This window comes from Theropithecus gelada, chromosome 10, assembly GCF_003255815.1.
Source record: "Theropithecus gelada isolate Dixy chromosome 10, Tgel_1.0, whole genome shotgun sequence".
Lineage (NCBI taxonomy): Eukaryota > Metazoa > Chordata > Mammalia > Primates > Cercopithecidae > Theropithecus > Theropithecus gelada.
This window is the reverse complement of record NC_037678.1, coordinates 30338824-30353656: the sequence shown is the minus strand read 5'-3', so window position 1 is coordinate 30353656 and position 14833 is coordinate 30338824. Positions and strand designations below refer to the sequence as shown.

Sequence of the window (14833 nt, the reverse complement as noted above, 5' to 3'; positions counted from 1 at the left end):
GACAGGGCCTCGCTGTATTATTGCCCAGGATGGAGTGCAGTGGCATGATCTCGGCTCGCTGCAGCCTGGACCTCCCAGGCTCAAGCTATCTGCCCACCTCAGCTTCCCAAGTGGTTGGGACTACAGGTGCGAACAACCACGCTCGGCTAATTTTTGTATTTTTTGTAGAGATGGGGTTTCACCATGTTGCTGAGGCTGGTCTTGAACTCCTGTGCTAAAACAATCTGCCAGCCTTGGCCTCCCGAAGTGCTGAGCTTACGAGCATGACTCAACACGCCTGGCCTTGTTTGCCATTTGTATGACTTCTTTTGAGAAATCTCTATTCAAATATTTTGCCCATTTTATTTTATTTTATTGGTATTACTTTTTTGAGATGGAGTCTCGCTGTGTCGCCCAGGCTCGAGTGCAGTGGTGCGATATCCGCTCATTGCAAGCTCCACCTCCTGGGTTCACGCCATTCTCCTGCCTCAGCCTCCCGAGTAGCTGGGACTACAGGCACCCGCCACCACACCCGGCTAATTTTTTGTATTTTTTTTTTTTTTTTAATAGAGATGGGGTTTCACCATAGCCAGGATGGTCTCAATCTCCTGACCTTGTGATCTGCCCACCTCGGCCTCCCAAAGTGCTGGGATTACAGGCGTGAGCCACCACGCCCGGCCTATTTTGCCCATTTTACCATCTGATTATTAGACTTTTTCCTAAGAGTTGTTTCAGCTCATTATATATTCTGGTTATTAATCCTTTGTCAATTGGGCAGTTTGCAAATGTTTTCTCCCATTCTGTGGGTTGTCTCTTTACTTTGCTGGTTGTTTTCTTTGCCATGCAGAAGCTTTTTAACTTGATGTGATCACATTGGTCCATTTTTGCTTTGGGTGCCTATGCTTCATTGAAATCAGTGTCCTGGAGGGCTTCTCCAATGTTTTCTTCTTGTAGGAGGTTTCATAATTTGAGGTCTTAGATGTAATTCTTTTCTTTCTTTCTTTCTTTTTTTTTGGAAATGGAGTCTCACTCTGTCACACAGGTTGGAGTGCAGTGATGCGATCTCAGCTCACTGCAACCTCTGCTGCCCGGGTTGAAGCGATTTTCCTGCCTTAGCCTCCTGAGTAGCTGAGATTACCAGCGCCTGCCACTGCACTCGGCTAATTTTTGTATTTTTAGTAGAGACAGGGTTTCAACATCTTGGCCAGGCTGGCCTTGAACTCCTGACCTTGTAATCCACCCGCCTCGCCTTCCCAAAGTGCTGGGATTACAGGCGTAAGCCACCACGCCCGGCCTTAGATATAATTCTTTAATCCACTTTGATTTTATTTCTGTATATGGCAAGAGACAGGGGTCTAGTTTCATTCTTGTGCTTATGGATATCCAGTTTCCCCAGCACCACTTGTAGAAGAGACTGTCTTTTCCCCAGTGTGTGTTCTTAGCACCTGTGTTGAAAAAGAGTTTGCTGTAGGTGTGTGGACTTGTTTCTGGATTCTCTATTCTGTTCCATTTGTCTATGTGTTTGTCTTTATGCCAGATCCATGTTGTTTTGGTCACCATAGCTCTGAAGTATAATTCAAAGTCAGGTCATTCCTCCAGTTTTGTTCTTTTTGCTTAGGATAGCTTTGCCTATTCTGGGTCTTTTGTGGGCCCATATAAATTAAAGGATTTTTTTTTTCTTTCTATTTTTGTGAAGAATGTCATTGGTATTTTGGTAGACATTGCATTGAATCTGTGGATTACTTTGAGTAGTATGGACATTTTAACAATACTGATTCTTGTAATCTATGAATGTAGAAAGCTTTCCAGTTTTTGGGTGTTCTTTTCAATTTCGTTCATCCATGTTTTACAGTTTTCATTATAGAGCTCTTTCACCACTTTGGTTAATTCCTAGGATTTAATTTTATTTGTGACCACTGTAGATGCGACTACAATATAGGAATTATTAATCCTACAATATAGAAACTAAGCCACAAAAATGAGTTTTGACCTGCCTATATAAATTAAAATGACAGGTGTACCCAGTAAAGACCCTATTAAATAAAAAACACAATTCCACTAAAAAATATAAACAAAGCCAGTTATTATGTCTTGAGGAATTTAAATGTGACACTGGAAACAGCCAATTATAGAAGATCTTACAAGTGAGATATACTACATAGTGTGACACAGGCTAAACCTGTAGATTATATGCACTAAGGGTTGTTTTTTTATTGAGACAGAGTCTTGCTCTGTCGCCCAGGCCAGAGTGCAGTAGCATGATCTCGGCTCACTGCAACCTCCACCTTCGGGGTTCAAGGAATTCTCCCACCTCATCCTCCTGAGTAGCTGGGATTACAGGCATGCACCACCACGTTTGGCCATGTTGGCCAGTCTGGTCTCGAACTCCTGACCTCAAGTGATCTGGCCACCTCAGCTTCCTACAGTGCTGGGATTATAGGCGTGAGCCATCGTGCCCAGCCATCATCTCTCCTCTCCTCTCCCTCTCCCTCTCCCTCTCCCTCCCCCNAGTTGAGGAAGCTTTTAAATGATATTTGGGGCTAGCTGTGATGGCACATGCCTGCAGGCCCAGCTGTTCAAGAGGATAAGGTGGGAAGATACCTTGAGCCCAGGTGTTCCAGTCCAATTTGCACAACATAGACCCTGTCTCTAAAAAACAAAACAAAAATTAAATGATACCTGGATCCTGTTGTCATTTTTTATTTAGTGGAAATGCAATGAAGAAAATGCAAAAAATCCCCACCTTTCATATATAATTTTTTCATGTGTAAAAGTTACGTGGATGATACGATCTAGGGGCAGTTCTGGTTGGAAAGAGCTAACAAATAGTTATAATGTACTAGTTATCTCTTCCCTTTTAGAAACATTGTTCAATGATTTTCAGAATTCAAAATATGTTTCCTAATTTTCCCCTCCTCTCCTCTCCCCTCCTCTCCTCTCCCCTCCTCTCCTCTCCCCTCCTCTCCTTTCCTCTCCTTTCCCCTCTCCTTTCCTCTCCTTTCCCCTCTCCTTTCCTCTCCTTTCTCCTCTCCTTTCCTCTCCTTTCTCCTCTCCTTTCCTCTCCTTTCTCCTTTCCTTTCCTTTCCTTTCTTTCTTTTTCCCTCCCTTTCTTTTCTTTTTCCCTCCCTTTCTTTTCTTTTTCTTTCTTTTTTTTTTTAAAGACGGAGTTTCACTCTTGTTGCCCAGGCTGGAGTACAATGGCATGATCTCGGCTCACTGCAACCTTTGCCTCCCAGGTTCAAGTGATTCTCCTGCCTCAGCCTCCTGAGTAGCTGGCATTACAGGCATGCACCACCACGCCTGGCTAATTTTTTGTATTTTTAGTAGAGATGGGGTTTCTCCATGTTGGTCAGGTTGGTTTTGAACTTCCGACTTCAGGTGATCCGCCCCCCCTTGGCCTTCCGAAGTGCTGGGATTACAGGTGTGAGTCACTGCGCCTGTCCCATTATTTCTTTATTCATTCTAAAACCCTTAATGTGGTCAGGCACAGTGGCTCACGCCTGTAATCCAAGCACTTTGGGAGGCCGAGGCAGCAAGATCATTTGAGGTCAGGAGTTTGACACCAGCCTGCCCAACATGGTAAAACCCCGTGTCTACTAAAAATACAAACATTAGCCGGGTGTGGTGGTGCACCGATAGTCCAACAGTCCGAGCTACTCGGGAGGCTGAGGCACAGGATGCAGTAAGTGAAGACTGTGCCACTGCACTCCAGGTGGGCCACAGAGTGAGACAACGTATCAAAAAAAAAAAAAAAAAAAAAAAGGCTGTGCACGATGGCTCACACCTGTAATCCCAGCACTTTGGGAGGCCGAGGCAGGGGGATCAAGAGGTCAGGAGATTGAGTTCATCTTGGCTAACATGGTGAAACCCTGTCTCAACTAAAAATATAAATAATTAGCCGGGCGTGGTGGCAGGCGTCTGTAGTCCCACCTACTCGGGAGGCTGAGGCAGGAGAATGGCGTGAACCTGGGAGGCAGAGCTTGCAGTGACCCGAAATCACGCCACTGCACTCCAGCATGGGTGACAGAGCAAGACTCTGTCTCAAAAAAAAAAAAAAAAAAAAAAAAAAAGATCTTGGTAGGAATGAGGTGCACATAACAGGTTAAGTAACTTTCTGTTACTTAATAAGTACATAAGCCCAGAATCTTTCAATTTTCTTAGCCAAAATTTGCTGAAATTTTGCCCTGCAAAAACACTGTATTCAAAAAGCCAAATCCATAGGCTATGCTGTTTTATTAAAAAATTAAAAATATTCAATACACTTATTTAAAAGGTAAATCTTGGACTATCTTGAATTATACCAAATGATCTGTTATCACATGATTTATCAGGTTGGGCTTATAAATACAATTGTTATCTAAGAAAACATCTAAAAACAGTTATTATCCTTTGTTTGCAAAACTCTAAACAGAAAAAAAGGCTAACTAGCCCAAGACCTAGAACTGGACCTGAGAAAACAGCTTTGTCCTAGTAATATTAATGGTAACATTTTAGAGGTGAACAGTGCCGTATCTAAAAATAAACAGAAAACTGAGACTTTTCTTAAACATACCTCATTTGTGTTCAAAATTATATCTGTGAAATCAGTTCTCATCAATACCTTAAATTTTCTTTTTCTATTTCACGTGTGGAACCCCAAGATCAGAAAAATAAGCAAGACTCTGAAAGACACACTAAGAATGACCAATACTAGTGCTTTAGAAGGAATGTAAAGCCAGTGGGGGTGGATACAGGTCAATGAACATGTCGGAATACAATGCACAAGATATTTAAATAGAAAGTGCCGGAAACAACTCGGATGCATAGCAGGACTTAGCTTGAGCTAGCTCTGGCTACAGGATGGCTGGTCCACAGACACGCACCTCTCCAGACCATGCGGTCACTGCACATACCTTCCACTGCCTTGACCTTCTCCTCCAACTCGCGTTTCCTCTCTTCCTTCAGCATCTGCTCCTGCTCCTTCTTCTGCACTGCTAGAAGAATCTGACGCTCTTCTTCCTCCTCTTTGCGCTTTTGTTTTTCTATTCTGGTCAGCACAGGAGTCTCCTGTGAGGAGCCAATGAGCACATCCTGTCAGTACACAATCATGCAAGATAAGCTCTTTGCTCTCAGTTCATTGAATTCAATATTTTCTTTCTTTTTTTTTTTTTTTTTTGAGACGGAGTCTCGCTCTGTCGCCCAGGCTGGAGTGCAGTGGCCGGATCTCAGCTCACTGCAAGCTCCTCCTCTCGGGTTCACGCCATTCTCCTGCCTCAGCCTCCCGAGTAGCTGGGACTACAGGCACCTGCCACTTCGCCCGGCTAGTTTTTTGTATTTTTTAGTAGAGACGGGGTTTCACCGTGTTAGCCAGGATGGTCTCGATCTCCTGACCTCGTTATCTGCCCATCTCGGCCTCCCAAAGTGCTGGGATTACAGGCTTGAGCCACCGCGCCCGGCGAATTCAATATTTTCAACAAATAATATTAGCTAGGTACTTTATATCATGAAAAGTTGATTTTATATCTGGAGAATACATGTTTAGATATATATAAATGTTAAAACATAAGGGAGATTCAAAACAGGGCAAAAGTTTTGTGTCCAACAATTTATATAGTTTGTAGTATTTAGGAGACAATCTCATGGATAATTTACTGGAGAGAAGAGAAACTGGGGCAGTTCAGTGGCACGATCTCGGCTCACTGCAAGCTCTGCCTCCCAGGTTCACGCCATTCTCCTGCCTCAGCCTCCTAAGTAGCTGGGACTACAGGCGCCTGCCATCGCGCCAGGCTAACTTTTCGTATTTTCACTTGAGATGGGGTTTCACCATGTTAGCCAGGTTGGTCTCAATCTCCTGACCTCATGATCCACCTGCCTCAGCCTCCCAAAGTGCTGGGATTACAGGCGTGAGCCACCGCATCCGGCCAATAAAGGAAAGTTTTAAAAAGTATACTAGGATGAAAGACAGTCATTCAACAAAACACAGTTCCTTTTTTTTTTTTTTGGAGATGGAGTCTCACTCTGTGAGAGTGGAGTGCAATGGTATGATCTTGGTTCACTACAACCTCTGCATCCCAGTTCAAGCAATTCTCTCGCTTCAGCCTCCCGAGTAACTGGAGTTACAGGTACCTGCCACGACGCCCAGCTAATTTTTGTATTTTCAGTAGAGATGGGGTTTCGCCATGTTGGTCAGGCTGGTCTCGAACTCCCGACCTCAGGTGATCTGCCTACCTCGGCCTCCCAAAGTGCTGGGATTACAGGTGTGACCCACCGCGCCCAGCCCTGTTTTCAATTTCTTTCCTCATCTTTTGTGTTAATGTGAAAGCTAAAACATTTTCCTTTTTAAAAATTATTTTTGAAGAGGTAGTAACTGATGCCTGCAATAGACTGTATGTGTAAGTTGCAGAGAGACAGAAAAATGAACCGGGTGTCAACCGAAGGAGAATTCACATTACTCTTAAAGAAAAAATACTAATTATCCCATTTTGAGTGAAACGTAATGAAAAGGTAAAGCTTTCTTTAACAGATCTTTTTAGTAGGGAGAAGACCTAAAGATCTGTATCAGATACATTTTCAAGAGTTTTACTTTTCTTTTTTTTTAAAAAGATGGGAACTCGCTATGTTTCCCAGGTTGGTCTGGAACTCCTGGTCTCAAGCGATCCTCCCATCTTAGCCTCCTGAGTAGCAGGGATTCCAGGTGCAAGCCACTGCAACCAGCAAAAGCTTTATACTGTGGAAGTTGAACTAGTGGCTTTAATGTGGAGGAAAAAAGATGAATGCTGATAGTCACTTATGTAAATCACCATTCAAGATAGTCATTTATGTCTTACCATTTCAATGCCCAATGTGAGGGCACTGAAAATGCCTTTGATTAAAATTTTATATTATTTTCTTTATGGTGCTTTTTTCCGCCCTTGCTCCCTGTGGAGTTCACATTTTTATGGTTTTTAAAACCAGTTTAGGCTGGGTGTGGTTGGTGGCTCACATCTGTACTCCCAACACTATGGGAGGCCAATGCAGGAGGATTGCTTGCGCTCAGGAGTTCAAGACCAGCTTGGGCAACAAAGTGAAACCCCATCACCCCATCTCTACAGAAAAAAAAACAACAACAGATAATTAATAAATAAATAAATTAGCCAGGTGTGGTAGTGTACACCTGTAGTCCCATCTACATGGATGGCTGAGGCGGGAGGATCTCTTGGGCCCAGGAGTTTCAGGCTGCAGTGAGCTGTGACTGTGCCACTACACTCCAACCTGGGGGATAGACCCTATCTCAAAAACACAAAACGAAACAAAACATTCTCATTTGACTCCAAATTTAGAGGTGATCTTGCATAGATAGTAGGCTTTTTTTTTTTTCTTGAGACGGAGTCTTGCTTTGTCACCAAGGCTGGAGTGCAATGGCATGATCTTGGCTTACTGCAGCCACGGGCTCCCGGGTTCAAGTGATTCTCCTGCCTCAGCCTCCAGAGTAGCTGAGATTACAGGTGTGTACCACCACGCCTGGCTAATTTTTCTATTTTTAGTAGAGACAGGGTTTCACCATGTGGACCAGGCTGGACTAGAACTCCTGACCTCAGGTGATCCGCCCACCTCAGCCTCCCAAAGTGCTGGGATTACAGGCGTGAGCCACGGCCCGTGGCCCAGTTAATAGACTTCTCAATGTCATTTTTATCATTCAAAAATCTATGAGCCTGACTTTAGAAGAGTTTACAGGTAAAAATCTGGAATGAACAGGAGGGATGAAAATAAAACATTAACTACATACATAACACTGTACCCATAAGGTGTCTTATTAAATAAAACCCGTAACATCTTTATCCTATAACCACAACAGGCCAGTTTCAATACGGTGGATGTTGATTCTGAAAAGGGGATGCTGGCCAGGTGCAGTGGCTCAAGCCTGTAATCCCAGCACTTCGGGAGGCCGAGATGGGCGGATCACAAGGTCAGGAGATCGAGACCATCCTGGCTAACCCGGTGAAACCCCGTCTCTACTAAAACAAATACAAAAAAACTAGCCGGGCAAGGTGGCGGGCGCCTGTAGTCCCAGCTACTCAGGAGGCTGAGGCAGGAGAATGGCGTGAACCCGGGAGGCGGAGCTTGCAGTGAGCTGAGATCCGGCCACTGCACTCCAGCCTGGGCGACAGAGCGAGACTCCGTCTCAAAAAAAAAAAAAAAAAAAGAAAAGGGGATGCTACGGACACTTGGCAAGGACGACTGTCCTGAAGACTGCAACTCTGGCCACTGCTTCCTGAATAAATGTCTGTCAAGCACCTTCCCTAAATTTTGCCATAATCCCTACTCTCACTTCCACCCCACTCCCCGGGTTCTTAATTGTTCCAGCAACATCTTTAGCCAGCTGAGATATGATGAAACTGCAGTTAACAAAACAAAGTAAAACAAAACTATTTGCCTTTGCTCTTTTCAGATGTATACCGATGCCAAAAAAACACTGTAAGGTATCAGTTGACCAACATAGGCAGGGGAAAGACAGGAGATATGAAAACTAAGCCTTGTCACTACAGTAACCAAAACAGCATGGTGCTGAAACCAAAACAGATACAGACCAATGGAACAGAACACAGGCCTCAGAAATAACACCACACATCTACAACCATCGGATCTTTGACAAACCTGACAAAAACCAGTAACGGGGAAAAGATTCCCTATTTAATAAATGGTGTTGGGAAAACTGGTTGCCATATATAGAAAGCTGAAACTGGATCCCTTCCTTACACCTTATACAAAAATTAATTCAAGATGGATTAAAGACTTAAATGTTAGACCTAAAACCATAAAAACCCTAGAAGAAAACCTAGGCAATACCATTCAGGACATAGGCATGGGCAAGGACATCATGACTAAAACACCAAAAGCAATGGCAACAAAGCCAAAATAGACAAATGGGATCTAATTACACTAAAGAGCTTCTGCACGGCAGAAGAAACTGCCATCAGAGTGAACAGGCAATCTACAGAATGGGAGAGCATTTCTGCAATCTACCCATCTGACAAAGGGCTAATATCCACAATCTACAAAGAACTCAAACAAATTTACAAGAAAAAAACAGGCCGGGCGCGGTGGCTCAAGCCTGTAGTCCCAGCACTTTGGGAGGCCGAGGCGGGTGGATCACGAGGTCAGGAGATCGAGACCATCCTGGCTAACACGGTGAAACCCCGTCTCTACTAAAAATACAAAAAACTAGGCGGGTGCCTGTAGTCCCGGATACTCGGAGGCTGAGGCAGGAGAATGGCGTAAACCCAGGAGGCGGAGCTTGCAGTGAGCCGAGATCGTGCCACTGCACTCTAGCCTGGGACACAGCGAGACTCCGTCTCAAAAAAAAAAAAAAAAAACAAAAAAGAAAAAACAAAAAAGAAAAAACAACCCCATCAAAAAGTGGACGAAGGATATGAACAGACACTTCTCAAAAGACGACATCTATGCAGCCAACAGACACATGAAAAAATGCTCATCATCACTGGTCATCAGAGAAATGCAAATCAAAACAATGAGATACCATCTCACACCAGTTAGAATGGTGATCATTAAAAAGTCAGGAAACAACAGGTGCTGGAGAGGATGTGGGGAGATAGGAACACTTTTACACTGTTGGTGGGATTGTAAACTAGTTCAACCATTGTGGAAAACCATGTGGCGATTCCTCAAGGATCTAGAACTAGAAATACCATTTGACCCAGCCATCCCATTACTGGGTATATACCCAAAGGATTATAAATCATGCTGCTATAAAGACACACACATACGTATGTTTACTGTGGCGCTATTCACAATAGCAAAGACTTGGAACAAACCCAGATGTCCATCAACGATCGACTAGAATAAGAAAATGTGGCACATATACATCATGGAATACTATGCAGCCATAAAAAAGGATCAGTTCATGTCCTTTGCAGGGACATGAATGAATCTGGAAACCATCATTCTCAGCAAACTATCACATGACAGAAAACGAACACTGCATGTCCTCACTCATAGGTGGGAACTGAACAATGAGAACACTGGGACACAGGGTGGGGAACATCACACACCAGGGCCTGTTGGGGGTTGGGAGACTGGGAGAGGGTTAGCATTAGGAGAAAATACCTAATGTAAATGACGAGTTGATGGGTGCAGCAAACCAACATGGCACACGTACGTATACCTATGTAACAAACCTGCACGTTCTGCACATGTACCCTAGAACTTAAAGAATAAATTCTACTTAAAATAATAAAAAAAGAAAACTGAGCCTTGTCAAAGGGAAGATTTCATTAAAAGAGAACTGTGATGCTTTCTACATGTCAGACCCCAAAATGAGAGGGAAACAGGTATATATATATCAAACATGAAATTTATTTACAGAATTACATATGTGTATTCTGGCCACTCTCCCCTGCAACAAAGACAGTAGGTGTAAACCTGTGAAATATTCTTCTTTCATCAGTAGAGGGTACATTAAGTAGGATCCAGCATTTTAATAAGGGCTGAGCAAATGCAAGCCAATTACTTATGAAATTGTAATGCTGATCACTCAAGACTTGATAATCTGGCCGGGCACAGTGGCTCACACCTGTAATCTCAGCACTTTGGGAGGCCAAGGTGGGCGGATCACGAGGTCAAGAGATTGAGACCATCCTGGCAAACATGGCGAAACTCTGTCTCTACTAAAAATAGAAAAAGTAGCTGGGCATGGTGGTACGCGCCTGTAGTCGCAGCTACTTGAGAGGCTGAGGCAGGAGAATCACTTGAACCTGGGAGGTGGAGGTTGCAGTGAACCGAGATTGCGCCATTGCACTCCATCCAGCCTGGTAACAGAGTGAGATTTCGTCTCAAAAAAAAGAAAAAGGGTTGATAATCTAAATAACCACAGGAAGTGTGTTAAGTCAGTGGAGGGAGAGAAAGAGAAAAAAGTCAAAAGCCAATAACCTAAATCTTACGAATATGGAATTCTTTTATGTAATGAGTATGACTTATTATTATTAATATGTAATATCTTACAATCAGTTAATAGTGCTCCCCTCAAACAAATGGAACACGAACACAAAACTCACAAACAGTATATAAAGCACACGAGCGGCCGGGCACGGTGGCTCACGCCTGTAATCCCAGCACTTCGGGAGGCCGAGACGGGCGGTTCACGAGGTCAGGAGATCCAGATCATCCTGGCTAACATGGTGAAACCCCGTCTCTACTAACAATACAAAAAATTAGCCAGGCGTGGTGGCGGCCCCTGTAGTCCCAGCTACTCAGGAGGCTGAGGCAATGGTGCCATCTCAGCTCACTGCAACCTCCACCTCCCGGGTTCAAGCTATTCCCCTGCCTCAGCCTCCCCAGTAGCTGGGATTACAGGCACCTGCCACCATGCCTAGCTAATTTTGTATTTTTCATAGAGACGGGGTTTCGCTATGTTGGTCAGGCTGGTCTTGAACTCCTGACCTCAGGTGAACCGCCCGCCTTGGCCTCCCAAAGTGCTGGGATTACAGGCGTGAGTCACTGTGCGCAGCTGATCTGGCTGCTTTTTGCTTTTTTGTTTTGAGACAGAGTCTCGCTCTGTCGCCTAGGCTGGAGTGTAGTGGCGCGATCTCGGCTCACTGCAACCTCTGCCTCTCGAGTAGCTGAGATTACAGGCGCCCGCCACCATGCCTGGTTAATTTTTGTATTTTTAGTAGAGCTGAGGTTTCACCATCTTGGCCAGGCTGGTCTTGAACTCCTCACCTCGTGATCCACCCGTCTTGATCTCCCAAAGTGCTGGGATTACAGGCGTGAGCCACCACGCCCGGCCAAGATCTAGTTGTTTTTATTAAAGCGTGTGGCCCATCCCCCGTCACACACGCACACTCGCGCTTTCTGTCTCCGTCTCTCCTGCTCCGCTGTGCTAAGATGTGCTTCCTTTCCCCTCGCCTTCTGCCACGATTGTAAGTTTCCTGAGGCTCCCCAGTCATCCTTTCTATAAAGCCTGTGGAACTGTGAGTCAATTAAACCTCTTTTCTTCATAAATCCGTCTCAGGCAGCTCTTTATAGCAGTGTGAGAACGGACGAATACAGGTATGATTTCTATCACTGATACCACACGTTAAGTTATATATTATGCCATCTTCGAGTAACACTTGAAGCCATACAATAAATGCAGAGGCATCACAATGAATCCCAGTTAATACAAATAACTATATAGACCAACACTTCTCTACAAATTTAGTTTGGCCTTTTTTCTAATAGCCGGTTAAATACAGTTTTAATTTCGTAGGTTAACAGTGAAGGTTCATACACTGAAGCCAGTAGGTATACCTAGCATTGCTTTTCAGCCTAAACTTTTCCACATACACAGCTGAAATCAGTTACAAGACTTGGCCTTAAAATGCTAGGAGAGCTTCTTAGTTTTTACAGGTATTCAATTTTGTCTTGCACACCGAAGTCATCATACATACAGGGCAATGTCAGAGCTTTTATCACCACCTTTGTTCTTCATTTACCTTTAAAACACTTCTCTAGCTGAATATTTAAAACAACAGGAAGCAGCGAGCATATTATAGTTACAGGTCTTCACTCAGTCACTGTTGCAGATAAAATACCAGCAGTGAGTGTTACTCACTGGCCCAGTTAAGGGCTTTAACGCTGACCGCGTCTTCTGGGAGACGGTGTTCACTGCACTCATATGCTTCTCCGTTGTAATGCTGCCATCTTTGCTGATCTGCCTCAAAGCTCACCAATTTTCTTTTTTTTGAGGCAGAGTCTCGCTCTGTCGCCCAGGCTGGAGTGCAGTGGCGCGATCTCCACTCACTGCAAGCTCCGCCTCCCGGGTTCACGCCGTTCTTCTGCCTCAGCCTCCCGTGTAGCTGGGACTACAGGCGCCTGCCACCACGCCCTCCCGTGTAGCTGGGACTACAGGCACTAGCCACCACGCCTGGCTAATTTTTGTATTTTTTAGTAGAGACGGAGGTTCACCGTGTTAGCCAGGATGGTCTCGATCTCCTAACCTCGTGATCCGCCCGTCTCGGCCTCCCAAAGTGCTGGGATTACAGGCGTGAGCCACTGCACCCGGCCAGCCCACCAGTTCTTTTTGATCATCCCATCAGTCTCTTCTACTTCCTTCCTACCGGGTAGAAGTTTTTCCAGCAAAGAGAGTTTATCAGGAGAGAGAGCCACTCTGAGGAGCATTTACATAAATTCCGTGATTAGGTGACCCTTTGCATACGGTGTGTAGTAAATTGACATTCTTTCATTTAGCGCACACTTGATATCCCCGTGCTTGACATTCTGACCTGGATGAGAGGTCATGACCATGGTTCAGTCTTCGAAAGCAGATGTTAGCATCTGCGAGTCACACAGTGTTTCAGCCAGCTGTATGTCTGTACACAGGAAAAGGTCTTCTCCCTGTCGAGTAAAAACACCATGGTCGTTCTGTTCTACCCGAGTGATCATGTTTCCTGGCTCCAGTTCTGGTTCTTGGTATCCTTCACCACAGAATGTTATCTTCTGGCCATCTTTCATGCCTTTGTCAATAGGGACTTCTAGAATCTTCTTCTCTGCAACTATCTTCCTTCCATTGCAGCTTTTACATCTATCTTTAGGATTGATGATTCCCCGTGGCCTTGGCACTCCATGCACACAGATTGAATTTGCTGTATGTATGTCCATATATGTATCTATATTTTGACCAATCCTGGTTATCTGTCCCTCTCCTTCTCTTTGGACCATAAGCTCCTGAGTAGTGACTTCCAGAGCCAGGTAACATAGAAATTCAAGTGAAAAGACCTTTACACAAAGAAGTCACGTACACATGTAATACAGGAAGGTATTCCTTAGGTATGTCCAACAGGCTCACAGTTTAGACCATTTGACTTACGCCCCAAAGTAACTGTAATTTAAGGTTGGTAGTATAGCAAATTATGAATAGCTTTTATTGTATGTTTTAAAATCTCATCACATGTTCACATGCTTAAATCTGGATATCAGAATTTAAACAATTCTTGAAATGTATGAATGTCTCCTTAATAAACTGATTACAAAGTATCTCAAAAAAAGGAGCACATGGGTCACAGAATAATGCTCAATATGATCCGTTTTGTAATAAATGCATAGAGGAAAAGCCTGAAGCAAATACATAAAAATGTAAATAGTAATGATTCCTGAGTTGTGGGATTACCAGGTCTTTTACAGTTTTCGACATGTAGTCTTCACATTTTCTATAGACACGGTCAGCAGGTGGGAGCCTGCACCGGCCACGCCCAGCTGTGGCTCCTGCCCTTGCCAATGCCATCTGTCCGTCTAGTTATTGCTCCACCTGTCTCAGACTGCTTTCTCCAGAATCTGCCCCTCCTCCAGCACGGCCCTGCACTTGCAAACGCCTCCTGCTTTAGTTGGATCCTGTCTCACATTTCTCTGGGCCTTTTTTCTTGCAGCATGGGTTACCATTTTAGCAATTTCCCATCTGATGTGAATTCTCAACAATTACAATTTTACCTCAATGACATTACACACATCTGAGACCAAAAAAAAAAAAAAAAAATTCCCGTGCTAATTTTCAGCCCTAGGTCGATGCAAGGTAAAGCAAGTCTTGATGAAACACCACTAAAAAACAGGACTCACTTTTGGTAGCGTTTTAACTATTAAAGAACCAGTACAACCAAATGAATGACAACCGACCAAGCAAAAGTCAACCTGCACTGTTGGGAACATGCCCCCCAGAATCTGGCCATAAACTGGCCCCAAAACTGACCATAAACAAAATCTCTACAGCACTGTGACATGTTCCTGATGGCCATGACGCCCATGCTGGAAGGTTGTGGGTTTACTGGAATGAGGGCAAGGAACACCTGGCCCACCCAGGGCGGAAAACTGCTTAAAGGCTTCTTAAACCACCAACAATAGCACGAGT

At 44.2% G+C, this 14833-nt stretch overlaps 1 protein-coding gene and 1 pseudogene across 2 annotated transcripts in view; both read right to left on the bottom strand.

The window, feature by feature from the left end:
- LOC112633026 (cat eye syndrome critical region protein 2) overlaps positions 1-14833 on the bottom strand; it is a 200270-nt gene that overhangs the window by 27763 nt on the left and 157674 nt on the right. For both annotated transcript variants that reach the window (XM_025399376.1, XM_025399377.1), the window contains one exon: positions 4872-5025. In XM_025399376.1, coding sequence (XP_025255161.1) covers positions 4872-5025 — 154 coding nt within the window. The remainder of the gene's footprint in view (positions 1-4871; positions 5026-14833) is intronic.
- On the bottom strand, positions 12540-14370 carry LOC112633129 (annotated as a pseudogene).